At 42.6% G+C, this 22,576-nt stretch overlaps 1 protein-coding gene across 7 annotated transcripts in view; it reads left to right on the top strand.

The window, feature by feature from the left end:
- gramd2b (GRAM domain containing 2B) overlaps positions 1–22,576 on the top strand; it is a 101,221-nt gene that overhangs the window by 41,970 nt on the left and 36,675 nt on the right. The window contains exon 1 of one of the 7 annotated variants that reach the window (XM_078397004.1): positions 6,748–6,973. The exons of 3 other annotated variants lie outside the window; for them this stretch is intronic. In XM_078397004.1, coding sequence (XP_078253130.1) covers positions 6,888–6,973 — 86 coding nt within the window. In that variant the 5' untranslated portion in view covers positions 6,748–6,887. Of the gene's footprint in view, positions 1–6,747; positions 7,114–7,527; positions 7,630–22,576 lie in introns of those variants that run through there. 3 more of the 7 variants (XM_078397009.1, XM_078397007.1, XM_078397008.1) reach the window with 3 other exon arrangements.

Raw genomic sequence — 22,576 nt, 5'->3', positions numbered from 1 at the left:
TCGCTCCAGTCTTTCAACATATGACAGTCCTGCCATTCCAGGAATTAACCTAGTAAACCTACGCTACACGCCCTCAATAGCAAGAATATCCTTCCTCAAATTTGGAGGCCAAAACTGCACACAGTACTCCAGGTGCGGTCTCACTAGGCCCTGTACAACTGCAGAAGGACCTCTTTGCTCCTATACTCAACTCCTCTTGTTATGAAGGCCAACATTCCATTGGCTTTCTTCACTGCCTGCTGTACCTGCCTGCATCCTTTCAGTGACTGATGCACTAGGACACCCAGATCTCATTGTACGTCCCCTTTTCCTAACTTGACACCATTCAGTTAATAATCTGCCTTCCTATTCTTACCACCAAAGTGGATAACCTCACATTTATCCACATTAAACTGCATCTGCCATGCATCTGCGCACTCACACAACATGTCCAAGTCACCCTGCAACCTCATAGCATCTTCCTCACAGTTCACACTGCCACCCAGCTTTGTATCATCTGCAAATTTGCTAATGTTACTTTTAATCCCTTCATCCAAGTCATTAATGTATATTGTAAATAGCTGCGGTCCCAGCACCGAGCCTTGCGGTACCCCACTAGTCACTGCCTGCCATTCTGAAAGGGACCCATTTATCCCCACTCTTTGCTTTCTGTCTGACAACCAATTTTCTATCCATGTCAGTACCGTACCCCAAATACCATGTGCTCTAATTTTGCCCACTAATCTCATATGTGGGACCTTGTCGGCTTTCTGAAAATCAAGGTACACCACACCCACCGGCTCACCCCAGTCAATTTTCCTAGTTACATCCTCAAAATATTTGTATTGGGCAATACTCAGTTTGGGCAATATTTGTGGAGAGAGAAACTGTTAATAGTTCATGTTGATGATCTTTCATCAGTTATGAGGTTGGTAGCAAGGAATACAAGAAAAAAATGTCAAGTGGAGCAGGACAGAATGGAGGTGAACTCAACCAGAGCAGCAAGGAGTAATTTTGAAATTTCTGCATGGTAAATAACAGAGGAGTTTATTCCACTGAAGATTAATGCAGGTGTTCAGGAGACTGAGAATAATCTGTTGTTCTTCAAAGTAGTGTCATCGTGGCACAGGAGGAGGCCATTTGGGCAGATACATGGATAGAAAAAGTTTAGTGTGATATGGACCAAACGCGGGCAGGTGGGACTAGTGTAGATGGGTATCTTGATCAACATGGGTAAGTTGGGACAATGGACCTGTGTCTGTGTGTAAGACTCTGTGATGCTCTTTTGCCCTTGATCATGATGAACCGTGTTTCTGCCACACTTGATCACAGGACGGTTCAGGTAAATACCTCTTGCTGTGAAAGGAACTGACAACATTGCGTTGGATCAGACCAATCCCTGGCTGACACCCTCCATCATTGATATTCCCACGCTCGCCTAGTGCTGCCAGGACACCAGGCGTTAAAGTTACTGAAGCAAGAAATTACGAAATGCATACCTGTTTAGATTTGGCCAAAGTCCAACTCGATATTTGCATAGTCTTGAGACTGGATAGATGCAAGTTGGCACTGAAGTGGGGCAACCCTTTAAGTGCTGTCCCAGAAGATCGATGATCATCTATTACTAATGTTCAACTCTTGCCGTGTAGGACTGTACTCTTGCACAGTATGATTTAACTGTATGGCACACAAAACAAAGTTTTCACTATAACTTGGATGGCATGGTGGCGCAGCGGTAGAGTTACTGCCTTTCAGCATCAGAGACCCAGATTTGATCTTGACTTTGGGTGCTGTCTGTATGGAGTTTGTACAGTCTCCCTGTAACCCTGCGTGGAATTTCCCTGGGATCTCCAGTTTCCTCCTACACTCCAAAAACGTACAGGTTTGTAGGTTAATTGGCTTGATATAATTGTAAATTTTCCTTAGGTGTGCAGGATAGTGTTAGTGGGATCACTGGTCGGCGCGGACTCGGTGAGCCGAAGGGCTTGTTTCCGCGCAGTATCTCTAAACTAAACTAAACATGACAATAATAATAAACTGAACTGCTAGCTCACTTATATCATCTTAAAGCCAATCAGAGTCGTCCTCACTGGGTGCCACCCTTGCAATTTTTATAATCACTGGACCATTTGCAGATTTTATTCTGTACTTGAATATCCTCATCATTTTCACATTAGTCAAAAAAGCACTGATGCACTACAGTCTACTGATGCACCACTCTCTATCATCCTTTAGTCTGCAACGCTACCTGGTACCACAACGCACTGCTGCTTGTCTACGAGCCATTTTTTAAATCAAGCTGACTTTGACACCCCTGCTAAGTTTTGTTAAGCAGTCTTTCACATGGTGCATTGTAAAATGTTATCACAAGATCCACATAGGCAACATGTAACTGCAATCCTTTCATTAATCATTTTTCAGTTATATTATCTATGTGTATTGTATTTACAGGCCTGTTAAGCTGCTGCAGGTACGAATTTCATTGTTCTCTTGTTGGTACATAGTTCAATGAAACACTCTTGATTGTTGAATGTTCAATTAGAATGGGTAAACGTGGCCTGCTTTTTATAATCCTATGCAGGCTGTCTTCTTGTGCCTGTTGACCTTTTTCTTTTTCTCTGATTTTGATTTATTATTGCTGAAACTCGACCCAAAGTCACAGGTTACTTGCACCATTTTATTTTTGAACCATGATGTAATTCACCTTTGTCCATGAAAGATTGAAAGGTGCCAGAAGGCTGAAGGATGGGTAATGCTGTGGCCTTATTCATTTAAGAAGGGCTGCAAAGAAATTCCTGGCAACTATAGATGACTAAACCTAACTAACATGAGTAATTGGAAAGTTATTGGAAAGGATTCTGAGGGTTAAGATGTACATGCATTTGAAAGACAGGTTGATCAGGGAGAGTTGGCAAGGCTTTGTGTAAGGTAGAATTTGATAATGTTTTTGAAGAAGAAAGCAAGAAAATCATCGTTTGTGCAGGCTTCAGCAAGGTTCTCATGGTAGGCTGCTAGAAGGTAAGATCATATGTGGTCCAGGGAGAGCTTGTTAATTGAATATATAATTTTCTTGATGGTAGGAAGCAGAGGGTGATGATGGAAGGTTATTTTTCAAACTGGATTCCCTTGACTAACGAAATATACCAAAGGGTTCTTTGCAGGACCCATTGTTTTTTCTCATCTATCTCATCGATTTAAACAAGAATGTTCAAGGCATGGTTAGTAAGTTTGCAGATGACGTTAAAGTGAAGAAGGTTATCAAGAATTACAGCGAGATCTTGATCAGCTGGGAAAGTGGGCCAACAGAATGGCAAGTGGGGATTAATTCAGATGTGTGTGAGCTATTGGTTTTTGGGAAGTCAAACCAGGTTAGGATTTAAACAGTGAATGATAGGATCCTGGAGTGTTGTAGAACCGAGGATCTGGAAGTACAAGTACATAATTCCCTCCTGTAATGGGATGACCAAAACTGTATGCAATGTTCAAAATGCAGCCTAACCAAAGTCCTATAATGCTACATCGTAACTTACTGACTCTTATGCTCCATGCCCTGAACAGTGAGGATAAGCATTTTGTATGCCTTCTTTCCCACATTAAAAATGCCATTTGAAATTGTCTGGCAAATGTACTTGCAGCTTTTTTCCTTTCGCTCTGCTCAATACAGGCAGTTGTAACAGAATACAGTCACATTGGCTTATTATAAATGTTTGGTTTTAATATAGCTTGAAGTTCACCACGGATGAAGCTGAGTTTACATGGACATTGAATACAAACATTAAATGTCATACAGACATTTACCCAATCTCGGAATAGTAAATATTATCGCTTAGAATAGATAAGGTCTTGCGGATGTGTCGGTAATCAGACTGAGGCACTGCTGCTTATACAGACTTGTACTCTGCCAAGAACCTGACCTGAACTTGTAACAATTACACACATGCTTTGTATTTAAAAGCAAAACTGTTAGTTTGCAGAACAAACTGAATCTCAACAATATCACATCTCAAATAGTCATTTCACCAGTGCATTTGGAATATTTTTGCTGAAATATACCTTTCCTATAGCAAATTGCCCAAGAACAACAAATATGTTTTGATGACCTTTAGTCATCTGTCCTAAATACATGAGCAGAGTTGGCAGCAAATATCTGGCTCATTTAAAGTGATTCCAGTGAACTTTTATTTTGGCCATTCTGCAGAGAAATCGTTTATGGTTTACATTAAATGTTATACCATTTATCTTGTATCTGTACACTGTGGAGAATTTGATTGTAATCGTCTATAGTCTTTTCGCTGACCGGATAACACAAAAAAGCTTTTCACTATACCTCAGTACACATGACAATAAACTAAACTAAAGCAATGTAGTCGCCATAGGTTGCATTGGTATTACTGTGGAACTGAAATCTGCATGGTAATTTGTATATGTTTGTACACGAGGACAAGAGAATATTGGATTGTCATGGAATAGTATTTGTTTGGACATAGCTTCATAATGCCCTGAAAAACGTTGATAATAGGAATTGAGGATAAATCTCTCCACAATTTTTGTTTAGTTTAAAGATACAGCATGGAAACAGCACTTCGGCCCACTGACTCCCCGCCAACCAGCGATCCCCGTACTCTAGTTCTATCTTAAACACCAGGGACAATTTACAGTAGCTAATTAACCTATAAACATGCACATCTTTGGAATGTTGGAGGAAACCAGAGCATCTGCAGATAACCCATGTCATAGGGAGAACATACAAATTCCATACAGACAACACCTGTAGTCAGGATGGAACCCAAGTCTCTGCCGCTGTAAGGCAGCGACTCTACCGCTGCGCCACTGTAGGATTGATTCGTACCTACCATAAATGATGGTAATCCTGGTTATTTAAAAGCCAGTAATATTATACTCTTAGGATGTTCGTGCAAATGCTTCGCTGGTCAAAGTATGCCAATTTTGAGCTGCTTTATCATTCCCTTCCCTTTATCAACCATCAGAGTCTGTGATTATTGCTGATGGTAGAGCATTCACTTCTATTCACAAACTTTCAGATTAGAAAGGACTCTGTGACCATATGCATCAATATTCAGGGCAGGCTCATAACAGTAAGTAACAGCAAAAATGTCAATGATGGCATTTGTCTATGTGGTGGGGGTGGCATGGTAGCACAGCGGTAGAGTTGCTGCCTTTCTGCTCCAGAGACCCAGGTCCGATCCTGTCTACAGATGCTATCTGTACGGACTTTGTACGTTCTCCCCACGACTGCGTGGGTTTTCCCTGGGTACTCCACTTTCCTCCCACATTCCAAAAGGTGTACAGGTTTGTAGGTTAATTGGCTTTGGTTGTAACTTGTTCCTAGTGTGTAGGATAGTGCTAAAGTACAGGGATCGCTGGTCGACTCGGTGAGCTGAAGGGCCTATTTCCACGCTGTATTTCTAAACCACACCCATCGTTCACTGTCTCCATCTTGCTATGGGTGTAGTCTACATAATGCTCTGCAGCTACACACCTACCCTCCAGTTCCACAACTTCTGCCACTTAAAACTGTGTGAGTGCTAAATATCATAACCTGCAGAGCTCTGGACCAAGAACTGTGAAGTGGGAATAATCTAACTTTTCCACTTCTGTTCCTATGAATAATTCAGGATCAGACTAATTCTGCTCCTATGATTTATGAACTGATAAGACGAAAGACTGATCAGGCATGATTGAATGGTAAAGTAGACGGGTCAAATGGCCTAATTCTGTTCCTATGATTTATCAAGTCAAGCCGAGTCAATTTTATTTGTATAGCACATTTAAAAACAACCCACGTTGACCAAAGTGCTGTACATCTGATTAGGTACTAAGGATGATTATGAACTAAGCTAATTTTTTCCCGTGTAATTATGATGGGCTGACCTGCTGAGTTACTCCAGCATTTTGTGTTTATCCTGCGTGATCTGGCCATGTTTGGTCTTTCAGATCAATGTTTTTAACGTAAATGTACCATTTATGGGACTGGTTGTGTGCAAAATGGGTGACATTTTTCTCTTTAAATTTTTGAACACTTTATACACTTAAGAAGTGTTTTGTTGGATGTCTGAGACGTTTCCATGGTCAGAATGTCGTCAACATGATGAAATAAATATCTATGGTCACTCCAAGGTATTAGCGTAAGTCAACGTGGGAAATGCAATGCCCTCTGATTACACAACGTAATATTTTGAATAAAAGTAAAACGCAAAGGGCTAGATTAATACGAGTCAAAAGTCGTCAAGAGTGTTTTATTGTCATATATCTCAAAACAGAACAACGAAATTCATACTCGCAGCAGCACAACAGATTTGTAAACATAGTACTCTGTGAACACCATTATAAACAACAAAGTTCAGTATATATAAAAAAGCAAACAATAGGAAAGACAAAAACCATTCTCTCAAGTCCATGAAGTTCATAGCATATTCAGTGACTCAGACAACATCTGTGGAGGGAATAGATACGACATTTCGGGTCAGGACCCTGCTTCAGACTGATTATTGTGGGGTGAGGATCTTTTACAACCCACCATTACAATTAGTCGGAAGAAGGGATCCGACTGAAATGTTGCCTGTCCTTTTCCTCCACAGATGCCGAGTTCCTCCAGCACATTGTGTGTTTTGCTCAAGATTCTAGCATCTGCAGTTCCTTGTGTCTCAACTAAAAGTTTACACGGGATATTTTCTGTGGAGTTGAGTTGGGGCGTGAACAAGCGTTAGTTGTATTTTGAAGATAGACACAAAATGCTGGAGTAACAAATTCTTGTCACTGGACCTCGGGTACACGTGGCAGTAAACTGAAGTGGGACTCTGTGGGACAGGCGGCAGGCATCTCTGGAGAGAAGGAATGGGTGGCGTTCCGGGTGGAGGAGACCTTTGTACTTAGTTGTATTTCCGAGCATGCAACTTCCCGCGTCCTCCCGCAACAGCGGGGAATCAGATTACAAGGGCGATGTGATACAACACTGCCCGATATGCAGCCGGAAGTAAGTCCAACATTTTAAAGTTGCATCGGACTCATTGGAAAAGTCCTCGCTCGGACCGGAGCAACTCCAATGAACGTGGGGAGGTGGGTGGGAGTAGCTTTCCTGTTCGCGCTCGCTCGCTCGCTAGCTGACGATGAGAGGTTTGTTTTTGCTCGGGTCGGGGTTGTCGTGGTGTGTGTGTGTGTGGAGCTCATCTGGCATCGCCCAGCAGAGCAGAGCAGAGGAGGGGAGAGGGCTGCTATCTGTGCACACCAGAGTACATTTGGTGCACACTGCGGCCCGTCACCACACACTAAACAAAGCGGTGGAGCGAGCTCGCGTCTAAAGTCTCAGGACTAGTTAACGTGCTAAAGTTGTACAACCCCCCCGCTCACTTGTAGCTGAGCTGGGAAACTCTGGGGTGTTGGTAGCTGTTCGCAGCAAATAGATAGTTCGCGACAGTTTACACATTGGCTGAAGTTGAGACCTTCTTTCTCCCCCCTCCCTCCAATGTAAAAGGCACGTAGTTGAAATATTAATTTGCGTCCTTTGTCCAAGTGGGGCGTGATCGGGACTAAACATCGCTGTGCAAGTTGGTGCAGGAACAATTGATGTCATTTGCCGCGCCTTCACGTTATAATGTTGTTTCCAGTTTGCCAAGTGAACCCGGGCAAGAGGTGGGTGTGTTTAGTTGAAGGGCTGCGGGGAGAAGATAATCGGCAGGACAAGAGGGTTTTGTTTTTTTTAACCTCGAGTGCTGGAGGAACTCGGCGGTTGGCAACATCTGCAAAGTTTCGGGTCGAGACGCTTCATCGGTCTGAAGAAGGATCCCGACCCGAAATAACTTCTGTCCATTCCCTCCACATGTACTGTCTGACCCCCTGAGTTCCTCCAGCACTTTGTGTTTTGCTCAAGATTTCAGCACCTGCACTTTCTCGTGTCTCTCCAGAGATGTTGCTGTCCCGCTGAGTTATTTCATTTTTTGTGTGTCTATTCTCAGTTTTATTGATTTAAGAGATTGTGAAGAAACTGGGTTGAAACCACAGTCAAATTCAGCAGTTTGAGGTGTGTTTTATTTTTAGATTGAGTTCATTTTCTGTCTTGTAGGTTGTAACTTGTGTGCAATAATCCAAATTATATCTACCTACTACTATAGGGGGGCTATGGGCCATATTCTTCTGCAGCTTACTGATGGGGAACTTTTGAGTCCATTTTGAATTTCTACAGGTTCAGCCCATGTCACTTAAAAAGAGCTACCCAGCCCAAAGCCTCCTGCCAGTGCTTGATTTACTATTTGTTCAGTTTGTGGGTTCCATGCTTCTGTGCAGAAAATCCTGATATGTCCCTTGTAAGACACACAGAGCTGGGGTAACTCAGCGGGTCAGTCAGTATCTCTGGAGAAAAGGAATCTGACATTTCAGGTCGAGACCCTTCAGACTAATCTTTGTAATCCTTCCTGCCGTTACTTTAAATATTCGTGGTGAAAGTTTCCTGATGCTTTTCTCCTAAGTGGTAGATAAAGCCTCCTCGACAAGTCACTGGTTTAATTTGAAGGTGGTGCATTCTGTTTGTGTTGGAGGGAAGGAATGTTCAGGGTGGTGGATCAGGTGCTAATTAAATGACTTGTTTTTGTCGGTAATGTTGACGACCTCATTGTTGATGCTGAACTCATCCAGGCAAGAAAAGAGTATTCCACAACATTTGTGCTTTTGCAGATAGTGGAAAGGTTTTGGGAGGAAAGGTGGTGAATCATTTGACACAAAGGCCAAAAGATGGTCTGCTTCTGTTGTGACAGTAATTGTCTGATCCACTAGAGTTTCTGGTCAGTGGCCTGGCCTCAGCCAATGTAAATGATGAAAGCAGACCCGTGTGAAGGTAATGTATCATGAAAAACTTGTTGTCTTTAACTTGCTGGTGATGATCACTGCTTGGATTTGTGTAGTGCACACTTTAACGATCTGGATGCACAACCAGATTCCATGCTGCCTGATCTTGTTATATGTAGACATGATCTGCTTTGTTATCTGAGCACAGTTAATCAGAAGTGACCCCAATGGAATTAACAGCAAACAACACCACTTTTTACCTTTTTGATCATAGATCATTGAACCAGATGAATATATTAGGGTGTTGGGGTGTCCTGAGGAACCTCTGCTGCAATATCCTGGACTCGGGTGGCTGATTTCCAACAGCCAATTTATCTTCCTTTCTGTGTAGAAAGGAGCTGAACTGAAGTTTCGGGTCGGGATCCTTCTACAGACGGAATATAAATGCAAAATGCTGGAGTAACTCCACGGGACAGACAGTATCTCTGGAAAGAAGGAATGGGTGACGTTTCGGGTTGAGACCCTTCTTCAGAATCTTCCTTTCTGCTGAGTGTGACTCCAGTAAATGGAGAGTCTTTCCCTTTTTCCCTCTTTTAACATAGAATACCAGCTGCCACCATTCATATTTTGATTAGTTTATTGCCATATGTGCCAGGGTGCAATGAAATTCTGAGTTCCCATGAAGTTCAGAAGAAACAGTAAATGCAAGGCCGAAATGCCAGAATGTTGTGCAATCTGTAGTAGCATTAAAAATACTGAAGTGTAATAACAGAATAACCAAATGAGGTAGAGTGGCAGCAACCTAGGGGAAGGGAGCGTGAAAGGTAATTGGTTCATAAATCTGATGGCCTTGGGGAAGAAGCTGTTCTGAAGTTCAAATGTCTGGACATCCTGTATCTTCTCCCAATAGGTAGAAGAGAAAAAGGGAATGGCTAGGAAGGCATTAATCCTTGGCAATACTTCAAACCTTTCTATGCACTGTGAAGATGGACTTGAAGAAAGGAAGTGACAAGCCCATGATAGGCGGATCAGTATTCACCACTCTGCAGGTCATGGCACAAATAGACAATAGACAATAGGTGCAGGAGTAGGCCATTCAGCCCTTCGAGCCAGCACCGCCATTCAATGCGATCATGGCTGATCACTATCAATCAGTACCCCGTTCCTGCCTTCTCCCCATACCCCCTCACTCCGCTATCCTTAAGAGCTCTATCCAGCTCTCTCTTGAAAGCATCCAACGAACTGGCCTCCACTGCCTTCTGAGGCAGAGAATTCCACACCTTCACCACCCTCTGACTGAAAAAGTTCTTCCTCATCTCCGTTCTAAATGGCCTACCCCTTATTCTCAAACTGTGGCCCCTTGTTCTGGACTCCCCCAACATTGGGAACATGTTATCTGCCTCTAATGTGTCCAATCCCCTAATTATCTTATATGTTTCAATAAGATCCCCCCTCATCCTTCTAAATTCCAGTGTATACAAGCCCAATCGCTCCAGCCTTTCAACATACGACAGTCCCGCCATTCCGGGAATTAATCTAGTGAACCTACGCTGCACGCCCTCCATAGCAAGAATATCCTTCCTCAAATTTGGAGACCAAAACTGCACACAGTACTCCAGGTGCGGTCTCACCAGGGCCCGGTACAACTGTAGAAGGACCTCTTTGCTCCTATACTCAACTCCTCTTGTTACGAAGGCCAACATTCCATTGGCTTTCTTCACTGCCTGCTGAACCTGCATGCTTCCTTTCATTGACTGATGCACTAGGACACCCAGATCTCGTTGAACTCCCCCTCCTCCTAACTTGACACCATTCAGATAATAATCTGCCTTTCTATTCTTACTTCCAAAGTGAATAACCTCACACTTATCTACATTAAACTGCATCTGCCATGTATCCGCCCACTCACACAACCTGTCCAGGTCACCCTGCAGCCTTATTGCATCTTCCTCACAATTCACACTACCCCCCAACTTAGTATCATCTGCAAATTTGCTAATGTAGTTGCCATACCTGGCTGAGATGCAACCTGTCAAAATACTTATCATAACACATCTGTAGACGTTCAAGAACATCCTAGTGGACATGCCAAATATCCTCCGATGCTTAAGAAAGTTTAGCTTAGTTTATTATTGTCATGTACTGAGATACAGTGAAAAGCTTTTGTTTGTGTGCTATCCAGTCAAAGAAAAGATTACACACGGATACAATTAATCCATCCACATTACACAGATAAAGGACAATGGTGCAACATTCAGCGCAAGATATAACATTAGAGTCCAATAAAGTTTGATTAAAGATAGTTCAAAGGTTCCAATAAACTAGATGGAAGGTCAGAACCTCACTAATTGATGAGAGGACTGCTCAGTTGCCTGATAACAGCTGGAAAGAAACTCCCTGAATCTGGAGATATCTGTTTTCAAACTTCTGTAAATCATGCCTGATGGGAGAGGGGAGAAGATGGAGTGACCAGGGTGAGACTCTTTTATGATTATGCTGGGGCCTTGCTGAGGGAATGTGAACTGTAAATGGAGTCAATGGAAGGGAGGTTGGTTTGTGTGATGGTCTGGACTACATCCACAACACTCTGAAATTTCTTGCGGTCTAGGATGGAATTTTTCTCAAACCAGGTTGAGATGCATCCTGATAAAACGCTTTCTATGACACATCTATAGAAGTTGTGTAGGAAAATAACTGCAGATGCTAGTACAAATCGAAGGTATTACAAAATGCTGGAGTGACTCAGCAGGTCAGGCAGCATCTCAGGAGAGAAGGAATGGGTGACGTTTCGGGTCGAGACCCTTCTTCAGACTGAAGGTCACCAATTCCTTCTCTCCTGAGATGCTGCCTGACCTGCTGAGTTACTCCAGCATTTTGTGATACCATCTATAGAAGTTGGTGAGGGTTGTTGGGACATACCAAAGCTCCTAAACCTTCTGAGGCATTGGTGTGCTTCTTGGCTGTAGCTTCGATGTGGCTGGCCCAGGGCAAATTACTGGTGATATATATTCTCAGAAACTTTAAGCTTAAAACCATCTCTATTTCAGCACCATCAATGTATACTGGAGTGTGTGCAGTGCTTCCCTTCCTGAGCTCAATCTCAATCTATTTTGTCCTGACATCGAGAGAGAGGTTGTTGCCTTGGCACCAAGTTACAAGGTTCTCAATCTCCTTCCTGTACTCTGTCTCATTATTATTCGATGTCCAGCCTACTACGGTGACATCTGTGAACACGTCATTTGAGTTGGATTGGTATTTGGCTGCACAGTCATGAGTGTATAAGGAGCACAGTAAAGGGCTGAAAATGCATGCTTGCGGGGCACCAGTGTTGTGAATGAATGTATGATTTGTCACCCATCTTTACTGATTGTAATCTGTTGCTCAGGAAGTCGAACATTCAGTTACAGAGGGCAGTGCTAACTCTCCTATGTTTCACGACTTTGGAGATGAGCTTGGTTGGGATAATGGTAGTGAAAGCAGAGCTATTGTCGAAGAATAGGAGACTGACCTAGGATTCCTTCTAATCCAGTTGTTCTAGAGATGAGTGTAGGACCAGGGAGATGGCATCAGCCGTGGACCTGTTGTGGCAGAAAGTAAATATGATGATGTGCCTGCTTGATCATTGCACCAGTGTGAAGGAACCAGGTTAGGTTACTGTTGATATGCATGTCAAGAAACTTGAAACTGAACTATCTCTCTAAAAGTGCACTCCGATCACTCCCACTGCCCTTCATCCCTACTTCCTTAGGTCAACAACCAGTTTTCTCTTGCTGGTGCTTAGGCCACCATGACACTAGGTATCCACTTGGGAGCAGATCAAGGGTCACCTGTTGGGTATTTCCTGTCTGTGTAGCCAACAAATGAAGAGGGTCCAGGCGTCTGCTGAAATTCCTTCCCGTTAAATGTGATCATAATTTTTAGTTAGTCCTTGGCTCATCTGGAAAACATAGGCTCATGTACAAAAGAATGTATAGACCTTATAAAGGAAAATCAGTCGTGAGATTTGTGTCTGTTAAAAAACTTATTGTTAGAGGAAAAAATAGCATTTTTAAGTAATAAGTAAAGTGACACCCTTTTAGTCTGTAAACCTCTAACTACTCTTGCAAGCTTTAAAATGTAATTTTGGAATTTGCATTGATCATGAAAATAATTTTATAAACTTGATTTTGTTTTTGCAGCTAATCTGTTGACATCTGTAGTTCCTCTTCCTCTTTTTAGCTACTGACCTTAAGATCTCACTGATATCTAGTTTCGATATGAGTCTTTTGCAAGTCTTTCAATCGGTGAAAGCCATGGTCTTGCACATGTTGTTCATTCGGTTGCAGAAGGCTTGTCTGTTAACTGTCATGTTCACAAGGGTTTATCTTTTTTGTTATACCTCTGAGGAAAAATCTGCCCTTTTTTCCCCATGCCCCAGGACACTGTGACCAGCTTATGGCAAACAGTGCGATAGTTCACAGTAAAACTTGTGAAGCCTGCTCTTACCCTTGTGCCATTCCCTCAACCTTTTGTAACTTAGTAGCTTATTTATTGGAAAATAGACTAGTACAGCACAAGAACGGGCCCTATCATATCATATCATATATCATATATATACAGCCGGAAACAGGCCTTTTCGGCCCTCCAAGTCCGTGCCGCCCAGCGATCCCCGTACATTAACCCTATCCTACACCCACTAGGGACAATTTTTACATTTACCCAGCCAATTAACCTACATACCTGTACGTCTTTGGAGTGTGGGAGGAAACCGAAGATCTCGGAGAAAACCCACGCAGGTCACGGGGAGAACGTACAAACTCCTTACAGTGCAGTACCCGTAGTCAGGATCGAACCTGAGTCTCCGGTGCTGCATTCGCTGTAAAGCAGCAACTCTACCGCTGCGCCACCGTGCCTTGGGCCAACAATGTCTACGCTGAGCATGCCAAGTTAAATTAATCGCTGCTTGCACATGATCCGTAACCAGCCAACCCCTGTATGTACGTGGGCCTATCTAAGTCTCTTAAATACCACAATCATATCTGCCTCTACCACCATTCCAGTTCGAGGCACCCACCATTCTCTGTGTGGGGAAAAAAAAGTTTTTAAAAGCTTGTCCTGCACATCTATCTATCTATCTTCTATATAATACTAAAACTCAGATCTTGTGTATATTTTTTTTTGTGGTTTGGCCTGATATATTCGTAACCGCGATTGCAGCAAAACGGCGGACCGTAGCGCGACGGTTTTCGCACCGCCTCAATCGTCAATCTCGCGCTCGCTCGGCCGTGATATTTTCATTTAATTTGGTCGCGTGTTTTTTAAGTTAGAGGTTTTAAAGCGCTGCCCCCCCCCCTTTTTCAGGGGGGCGCTGCGGTGCAGATTTAGTTTTCAGCTTGTGGCTTGTGACGGCTACATTGTTTCGAAAAGTTTCCAGAAAAGGATTTAGTTTTCAGCTTGTGACGGCTACATTGTTTCGAAAAGTTTCCAGAAAAGCACTGATTGTTTTGTTATTGCAAGTCAAGTCAAGTCAAGTCAAGTCAATTATGTGTATAGCACATTTAAAAACAACCCATGTTGACCAAAGTGCTGCACATCTGATTAGGAAAAAAAAAAAAAAAGAAGGTTATAGTGGTCACTTGACATACACAGATCAGGAGGACGGGCCCAACGGGCACACTTGGAGAGTAAGAGTGGGGCTGGGGGAGGAGAGAATGGGGGGTGTGGGGACGGGCCTAACGGGCCCGCTTTGAACGGGCACACTTGTTCTAGTATATAATACTAAAACTCAGATCTTGTGAATATATATATATATATTTTTTGGGTTTGACCTGTATCGTATGTATATTTATTCGTAACAGCGATTGCAGCAAAACGGCGGACCGTAGCGCGACGGTTTTCGCACCGCCTCAATCGTCAATCTCGCGCTCGCTCGGCCGTGATATTTTCATTTAATTTGGTCGCGTGTTTTTTAAGTTAGAGGTTTTAAAGCGCTGCCCCCCCCCTTTTTCAGGGGGGCGCTGCGGTGCAGATTTAGTTTTCAGCTTGTGGCTTGTGACGGCTACATTGTTTCGAAAAGTTTCCAGAAAAGGATTTAGTTTTCAGCTTGTGACGGCTACATTGTTTCGAAAAGTTTCCAGAAAAGCACTGATTGTTTTGTTATTGCAAGTCAAGTCAAGTCAAGTCAAGTCAATTATGTGTATAGCACATTTAAAAACAACCCATGTTGACCAAAGTGCTGCACATCTGATTAGGAAAAAAAAAAAAAAAGAAGGTTATAGTGGTCACTTGACATACACAGATCAGGAGGACGGGCCCAACGGGCACACTTGGAGAGTAAGAGTGGGGCTGGGGGAGGAGAGAATGGGGGGTGTGGGGACGGGCCTAACGGGCCCGCTTTGAACGGGCACACTTGTTCTAGTATAATACTAAAACTCAGATCTTGTGAATATATATATATATATTTTTTGGGTTTGACCTGTATCGTATGTATATTTATTCGTAACAGCGATTGCAGCAAAACGGCGGACTGTAGCACGACGGTTTTCGCACCGCCTCAATCGCCAATCTCGCGCTCGCTCGGCCGTGATATTTTCATTTAATTTGGTCGCGTGTTTTTTAAGTTACAGAGGTTTTAAAGCGCTGCCCCCCCCCCCCTTTTTCAGGGGGGCGCTGCGGTGCAGATTTAGTTTTCAGCTTGTGGCTTGTGACGGCTACATTTGTTTCGAAAAGTTTCCAGAAAAGGATTTAGTTTTCAACTTGTGACGGCTACATTGTTTCGAAAAGTTTCCAGAAAAGCACTGATTGTTTTGTTATTGCAAGTCAAGTCAAGTCAATTATATTTGTATAGCACATTTAAAAACAACCCATGTTGACCAAAGTGCTGCACATCTGATTAGGAAAAAAAAAAAAAAAGAAGGTTATAGTGGTCACTTGACATACACAGATCAGGAGGACGGGCCCAACGGGCACACTTGGAGAGTAAGAGTGGGGCTGGGGGAGGAGAGAATGGGGGGTGTGGGGACGGGCCCAACGGGCCCGCTTTGAACGGGCACACTTGTTCTAGTATAATACTAAAACTCAGATCTTGTGTATATTTTTTTTTGTGGTTTGGCCTGATATATTCGTAACAGCGATTGCAGCAAAACGGCGGACCCTAGCGCGACGGTTTTCGCACCGCCTCAATCGCCAATCTCGCGCTCGCTCGACCGTGATATTTTCATTTAATTTGGTCGCGCGTTTTTAAGTTACAGAGGTTTTAAAGCGCTGCCCCCCCCCCCCCTTTTTCAGGGGGGCGCTGCGGTGCAGATTTAATTTTCAGCTTGTGACGGTTACATTGTTTCGAAAAGTTTCCAGAAAAGGATTTAGTTTTCAGCTTGTGACGGCTACATTGTTTCGAAAAGTTTCCAGAAAAGCACTGATTGTTTTGTTATTGCAAGTCAAGTCAAGTCAAGTCAAGTCAATTATATGTGTATAGCACATTTAAAAACAACCCATGTTGACCAAAGTGCTGCACATCTGATTAGGAAAAAAAAAAAAAAAGAGGGTTATAGTGGTCACTTGACATACACAGATCAGGAGGACGGGCCCAACGGGCACACTTGGAGAGTAAGAGTGGGGCTGGGGGAGGAGAGAATGGGGGGTGTGGGGACGGGCCCAACAGGCCCGCTTTGAACGGGCACACTTGATCTAGTCTCCTTTAAAGTTTGCCTCTCACCATAAAGCTCTGCCCTCTAGTCTTCGACATTTCCACCCTGGGAACAAGGTTGTACGTCTACCCTACCTACGTCTCTCATAATGTTATATACTTCTGTCAGGTCTCCCCACGGCTTTTGACACTTCAGAGAAAATGGTCCATATCTGTCCATACTTTCCTTATAAGCAAATACCCTCTAGTCCAGGCATTATTCTGGTAATCTTCTACACCATTGCCTAGTCCTCTACATCCCGTAAGGGGGCAACCAGAACTGCATTCATTTTTTCCAAATGTCGCCCCACCAATGTCCTATAAAGTTGCAATATGACCTCCCGCTCTTCTACTCAATGCTCCGACTAATGAACGCAAGCAGACAATACGCCACCTTCACCAATCTATTTCAGGTAGTTTTGGACCGACCCCAAGATTCCTCAGCACATCAATCCTATTAGAAACATAGAAAATAAGTGCAGGAGGAGGCCATTTGGCCCTTCCAGCTGAGCCAGGTGGTGTATTGTCTGCTTGCGTTCATTGTGATCATGGCTGATCCTTCACAATCAGTAACCTGTGCCTGCCTTCTCCCCATATCCCTTGATTCTACTAGCCCCTAGAGCTCTATTTAACTCTCTTTTAAATTCATCGAGTGAATTGGCCTTGCCATTAGAACATAATCATAGGACAGTCCACCACCAAAACAGGCCCTCTGACCTACGATGTCTGTGCCAAGACCAACTCTTAAGTGGATGCGCATAATCCATACCCCTCCATTCCCAGTATAGCTATATGCCTATCCAAAAGTCTCTTAAATGCCACTATCGTATCCACCTCAACCACTACCCCCCGGCAGTGCATTCCATGCACTCTCCACACCTCTGTGGGGAAAAAAACTTGCCCCGCACATTTCCTTTAAACTTTTGCCCTCCCACCTTGAAGCTATACCCTCCAGTAGTTGATTTTTCCATCCTGGGATAAAGGTTCTGTCTGTCTATCTTATCTCTGCCTCTCATAATTTTATACCCTTCTATCAAGAGTTCTCCCCACGAACTCTCGACGATCCTGAGGAAATAATCCAAACTAGATGATCATTAAAAAAGTTACGGAGAAGCACAAAAGCTATTGGATGTTGACTTTTGTTTGGAGGACTGGAATAAAAGTGTGGGATTGTGAGAGATAGGAGCATTGAAAATACATTGTGAGTATTTGTATATATACACACTGAACTTTTAAAATCTCATTTATCATATTGTTTACAGTGTACTATGTTTACATATTTTGTTGTGCTGCAGCAAGTAAGAATTTCATTGTTCTATCTGGGACATATGACAATAAAACACTCTTGACTCTTGACAAAGTTGTACAATAGCTATACAAAGGTGTCCCTAGTTGATGCTTGCTGTGGTGTCAACAGTTTAGAACAACACACTGCATGAAGGAAACCCTTACAGAGAGTGCAGTGTAGATTTACTAGTTTAGTATTGGGTCCCAGAATTAAAATACAAGGAGACTTTATATAAACCCTGGCTTCTTGAATTGTAAAAAAAAAATAGGCAGTGATTTGAATGAAGTTTTCATGGGAGAAAGATTTTTTAAATCTGGTGGAGCAAGTTTAGCAGGCAGGAGGCTTAATCTTAAATAAGAGCCAAACTTTTCAGGAGTGAAATTGAAAACACGTGCACAGAGAATAGAAATCTGAAAAATAGTTTCAGAAATGACAGTTGTGGATTATGCAACAGACCACGTACTGAAATCCTCACTTGTGCATTGAGAAATTCAGCTATTCTCACTCGCTTCAACTGAAGTCCTCCCAATTCTACTGCCTGTCTCCTAATTTGCACCATGCTGTTCATTCATCATATGTGCATTGTTGCTGGTTAACCTGTATGTGTGACAAGCATTGATGCTGGCACCTCATTATTAAAGCCTCCGTCTTTTGTTTTGAAACACCCCAAAGCTCTTCTGTTCCATGACTTTATAACCTCTTCCAAGGAATACACGATAAACCTTTTGAAATAGAATTTTGGGATCTAAAAGCTTGCATTTCCAAACATATAAGCTTTACTGTGCACACAATTTAGGTATGCAATGCATACGTTAAAATATACCTGTAGTTCTGTTCTAGTGCTTAGTTCCGCACACATTGGATATAAGGCTAGTGATGAATTGGGGAACACCACTTGTATTGGTCATAATGCGATTTTGATCAGGAATTAGAGAATCTACTTAAGTTACTGTAGACATTCATAAGCAGAACAATAGCTGTATTGGATTTAAACAGGATAGGCGGGGAAAAAACCTGTTTGTATATAATCACCCTGCAGAAATCAGACACCACTGTCAACTCAGCTGCTCCTTAACCACAGATGGCCATTAAAATTGATAATTGATACGTGCAATGATACTCTTATTAAACAATGTATCATAGACTTCAGTATTTTTAACTGATAAACATAGACTTCAGTATTTTTAACTTTATTGCTATTAAAAAGACCTTTGCATTTGAAAGTTCGATGAGAAATATAACTTTGTTATGAGTCTGAAACTCTCTAGCCCCTAACCCCCTCTCCCCCATTGACATAATTGTCTTCAGAATGATATCCTTTAACACTATGTAGTATAAGAAAATAACTGTAGATGCTGGTACGAATCAAAGGTATTTATTCACAAAATGCTGGAGTAACTCAGCAGGTCAAGCAGCATCTCGGGAGAGAAGGAATGGGTGACGTTTCGGGTTGAGACCCTTCCTCAGACTGATCCTTTAACATAATGTTTCTTGGGTTCACAACTGTTGTGTTATATATAGCAGAACTACCTGTCCTACATTTTTATAAAATACATTTAAAATTCCAGTGTAAGTGACTTTATGCAAACAACGCTGACCTTATAAAATAGCATACCACAAAACAAAATGGAAGTAGGAGAGTTAGTTGCAGACGCTCTTAATTAAAATTTTATATTATTTCTTGCTAAATTTACTTTGTTAAACTGAACAGAGCAACAAAAACAAATCTGTGAATCGTAAAGCCAATGAAAAGAGGAGCAAAGAGGTCCTTCTACAGTTGTACCGGGCCCTGGTGAGACCGCACCTGGAGTACTGTGTGCAGTTTTGGTCTCCAAATTTGAGGAAGGATATTCTTGCTATGGAGGGCGTGCAGCGTAGGTTCACTAGGTTAATTCCCGGAATGGCGGGACTGTCGTATGTTGAAAGGCTGGAGCGATTGGGCTTGTATACACTGGAATTTAGAAGGATGAGGGGGGATCTTATTGAAACATATAAGATAATTAGGGGATTGGACACATTAGAGGCAGGAAACATGTTCCCAATGTTGGGGGAGTCCAGAACAAGGGGCCACAGTTTAAGAATAAGGGGTAGGCCATTTAGAACGGAGATGAGGAAGAACTTTTTCAGTCAGAGAGTGGTGAAGGTGTGGAATTCTCTGCCTCAGAAGGCAGTGGAGGCCAGTTCGTTGGATGCTTTCAAGAGAGAGCTGGATAGAGCTCTGAAGGATAGCGGAGTGAGGGGGTATGGGGAGAAGGCAGGAACGGGGTACTGATTGAGAGTGATCAGCCATGATCGCATTGAGCTGGCTCGAAGGGCTGAATGGCCTACTCCTACACCTATTGTCTATTGTCTATATTATGATTAAATGATTAGTTGGGATATTAAGTATTTTTATCTTGACTGAAAAATGTCCATGGTGCAGAAATAGAAGTTAGAGGAAAGCAATGGTAAGGAACTTTAAAAGTAAGTAAAGCCATTAAAGATTGAACATCAGTGAAACAAACACGTTCGATGGTCCCAGGTCCCGATACCCTGGGTTGCAACGTTCTGAAAGAGTTAGCTGCTACTATTGCAAATGTATTAGTGATGAACTTTAAAAATTCCTGAGATTCTGGGAATGTGCCAGCAGATTTTTGAGGTAACCACATGATACATTTTCTCTCCTCCCTTTTAAGCAAAATAGCAAACAATAGATTGGTTAGTCCACCGTCTATTGTGGCAACTCAGACACAAGAGACTGCAGATGCTGTAATCTGGAGCAAAAAACAGACTGCTAGGGGGCTCGGCATCATCTGTGAAAGGAAAAAGATACACATTGTACTGGATAATTAGTGAGTCAATATGGTTTTTGAAGGAGAAAGATATGGTTTGACAAGTTCTTTTTGAGGCTGTCACTAAGAAAGAGAAACCTGTGAAAGAAGGGATACCAGGATTTTAAAAGGATATTCGATAAGGTGCTGCACAAAGGTTGTTCTATCTAGTAGGGGCTCGTGGTATTAAAGAAAACAGCATGGAGAGATAATTAATTAAAGGATGGAATAAATGGAGTAATTTTCAACTTGGCAGACTGCTGGTTGTGAGTTGCTGCAGGGAGCAGTACTGGTCCCTGAGCTATTCATTCTATATTAATGAGTTGGAAACGCTACACCCTTTTCTCATCCAAATTTATTGCTGAAATAAAACTTGGTGGCAAAATGAACTATGAGGAGAAAGCTAAAGGTAGACACAAAATGCTGGAGTAACTCAGCGGGACAGGCAGCATCTCTGGAGAGAAGGAATGGGTGACGTTTCGGGTCGAAACCCCTTTTCAGGTCTGTAAATACCTAAAGCTAGAGGCCTGTAATGAATTTTAAACTAGTTGAATGAGTGGACTGTGAAGTGGCAGAAATTTGAGGTTGTACAGTTTGGTATGGAAGAATTAAAACCACAGACACTGAGAAAATAGTAAATATTTGTGTTATTGTGGTAGTTGTGTGCTGGTTCACATTTCTGTTGCAAAATCTTAGTTCTTTTTATTTGGAAATGCTTATTTCAAATATCCCACTAAAATTGGATCTTGCACAAAAAGAGAAAATGCCGGTAACACTCGCCATGGCAGGCTATATCTGTGGAAAGTGAAACCATTAAAGTTTCAGGTCCACGACCCTACATCAGACCTGGGCTGAAGAGTAATCAAGTTAATATTCAGTGGCAGAGAAGAAGAGGGAAGGATAAGGCGAACAAAGGGAATATCTGACAGGGTGAGAGCAAATAAGTCAAAGTAAATGTGGGTGAAGCAGTTCATACGAGTTTGTTCTTCGTTGTGCAATGTGTTGCTAATAGCAAGGCCTTGGATCTGCCCAGCATGCCAGAGTATGTGAAAAAGAAAAAGTGAACAGATGAAACGTACCCGTTCCCTAAAGCTGGAGAATTTGATATTGAGTTTGGAAGGCTGCAACATGCAGGGCAATTCACTAGCATTTTCAACTAAGTTTCTGCATTTGGTGTTCACAATGTGGCCTCCTCCAGATTGGAAAAACAAAATGCAGGTTGGCCGATTGCTTCGCAGAGCACTTCGTACAGTCTTCGGAAAAGACCTAGAGCCCCCGGTTGCCTGTTAAGTTAATTCCCTGTCCCTATTCCTCTCTAACCTACTTGCCTGTGATCTTCTGCACTGTTACACTGAGGTTTGAAGTAAGCTCCAGAAACACAGATAGAACAGGTTTAGTAGGTTATGGGACTAGTATAGATGGAACATGTTGGTTGGCATAGGCAACTTGGGCTGAAGGGCCTGTTCCACACCATATGTCTCTGACTATAACACAGATCTTATTCTTCCTTTGTATCCTTCCAGACTCTGGAGCACTCCACTTATATGCAGACTTTTTTTTGCATCAGAGCTGGCCAACCCCCCCCCCCCCCCCCCCCCCCTCCCCATCGCCAATTTGACTGCTCCAAATGAGAACAGTCTAATCTCCTGAGCATGAACCACATCATTGATTTTAACACTGCGCACACATAGAAGCATAATCTGATCCTAATGGCTACTACATTTACTTGTTTGTATAAGAGATGCTACCTTTTAATTCTACCCATCCCTCCCCCACCTTATCTACTGTTCCACCTAAATTGCTTTTTCTGTCCCCATGCAAATGAAGGGACATGAACATGTTAACCCTTTCTCTTTCACTGATACTGCCTGATTTAATGAGTTTCCAGCAGATTCTGTTTTGTTTCAGATTTCCAGCATTTGCTGGTATGGCAGCTATCATTTATGTTGTCATCAGGGACATTTCCCTTCCCATTTTTAGATTAGCAAATTTGTTGATGATGCAAAAGTGGGTGGTTTTGCAGATCGTGAAGATGGT

This window comes from Rhinoraja longicauda, chromosome 3 (genome assembly GCF_053455715.1).
Source record: "Rhinoraja longicauda isolate Sanriku21f chromosome 3, sRhiLon1.1, whole genome shotgun sequence".
In the NCBI taxonomy this organism is placed as follows: domain Eukaryota; kingdom Metazoa; phylum Chordata; class Chondrichthyes; order Rajiformes; family Arhynchobatidae; genus Rhinoraja; species Rhinoraja longicauda.
Note: the sequence above shows the minus strand (reverse complement) of the source record. Positions and strands in the feature narration are given on the sequence as shown.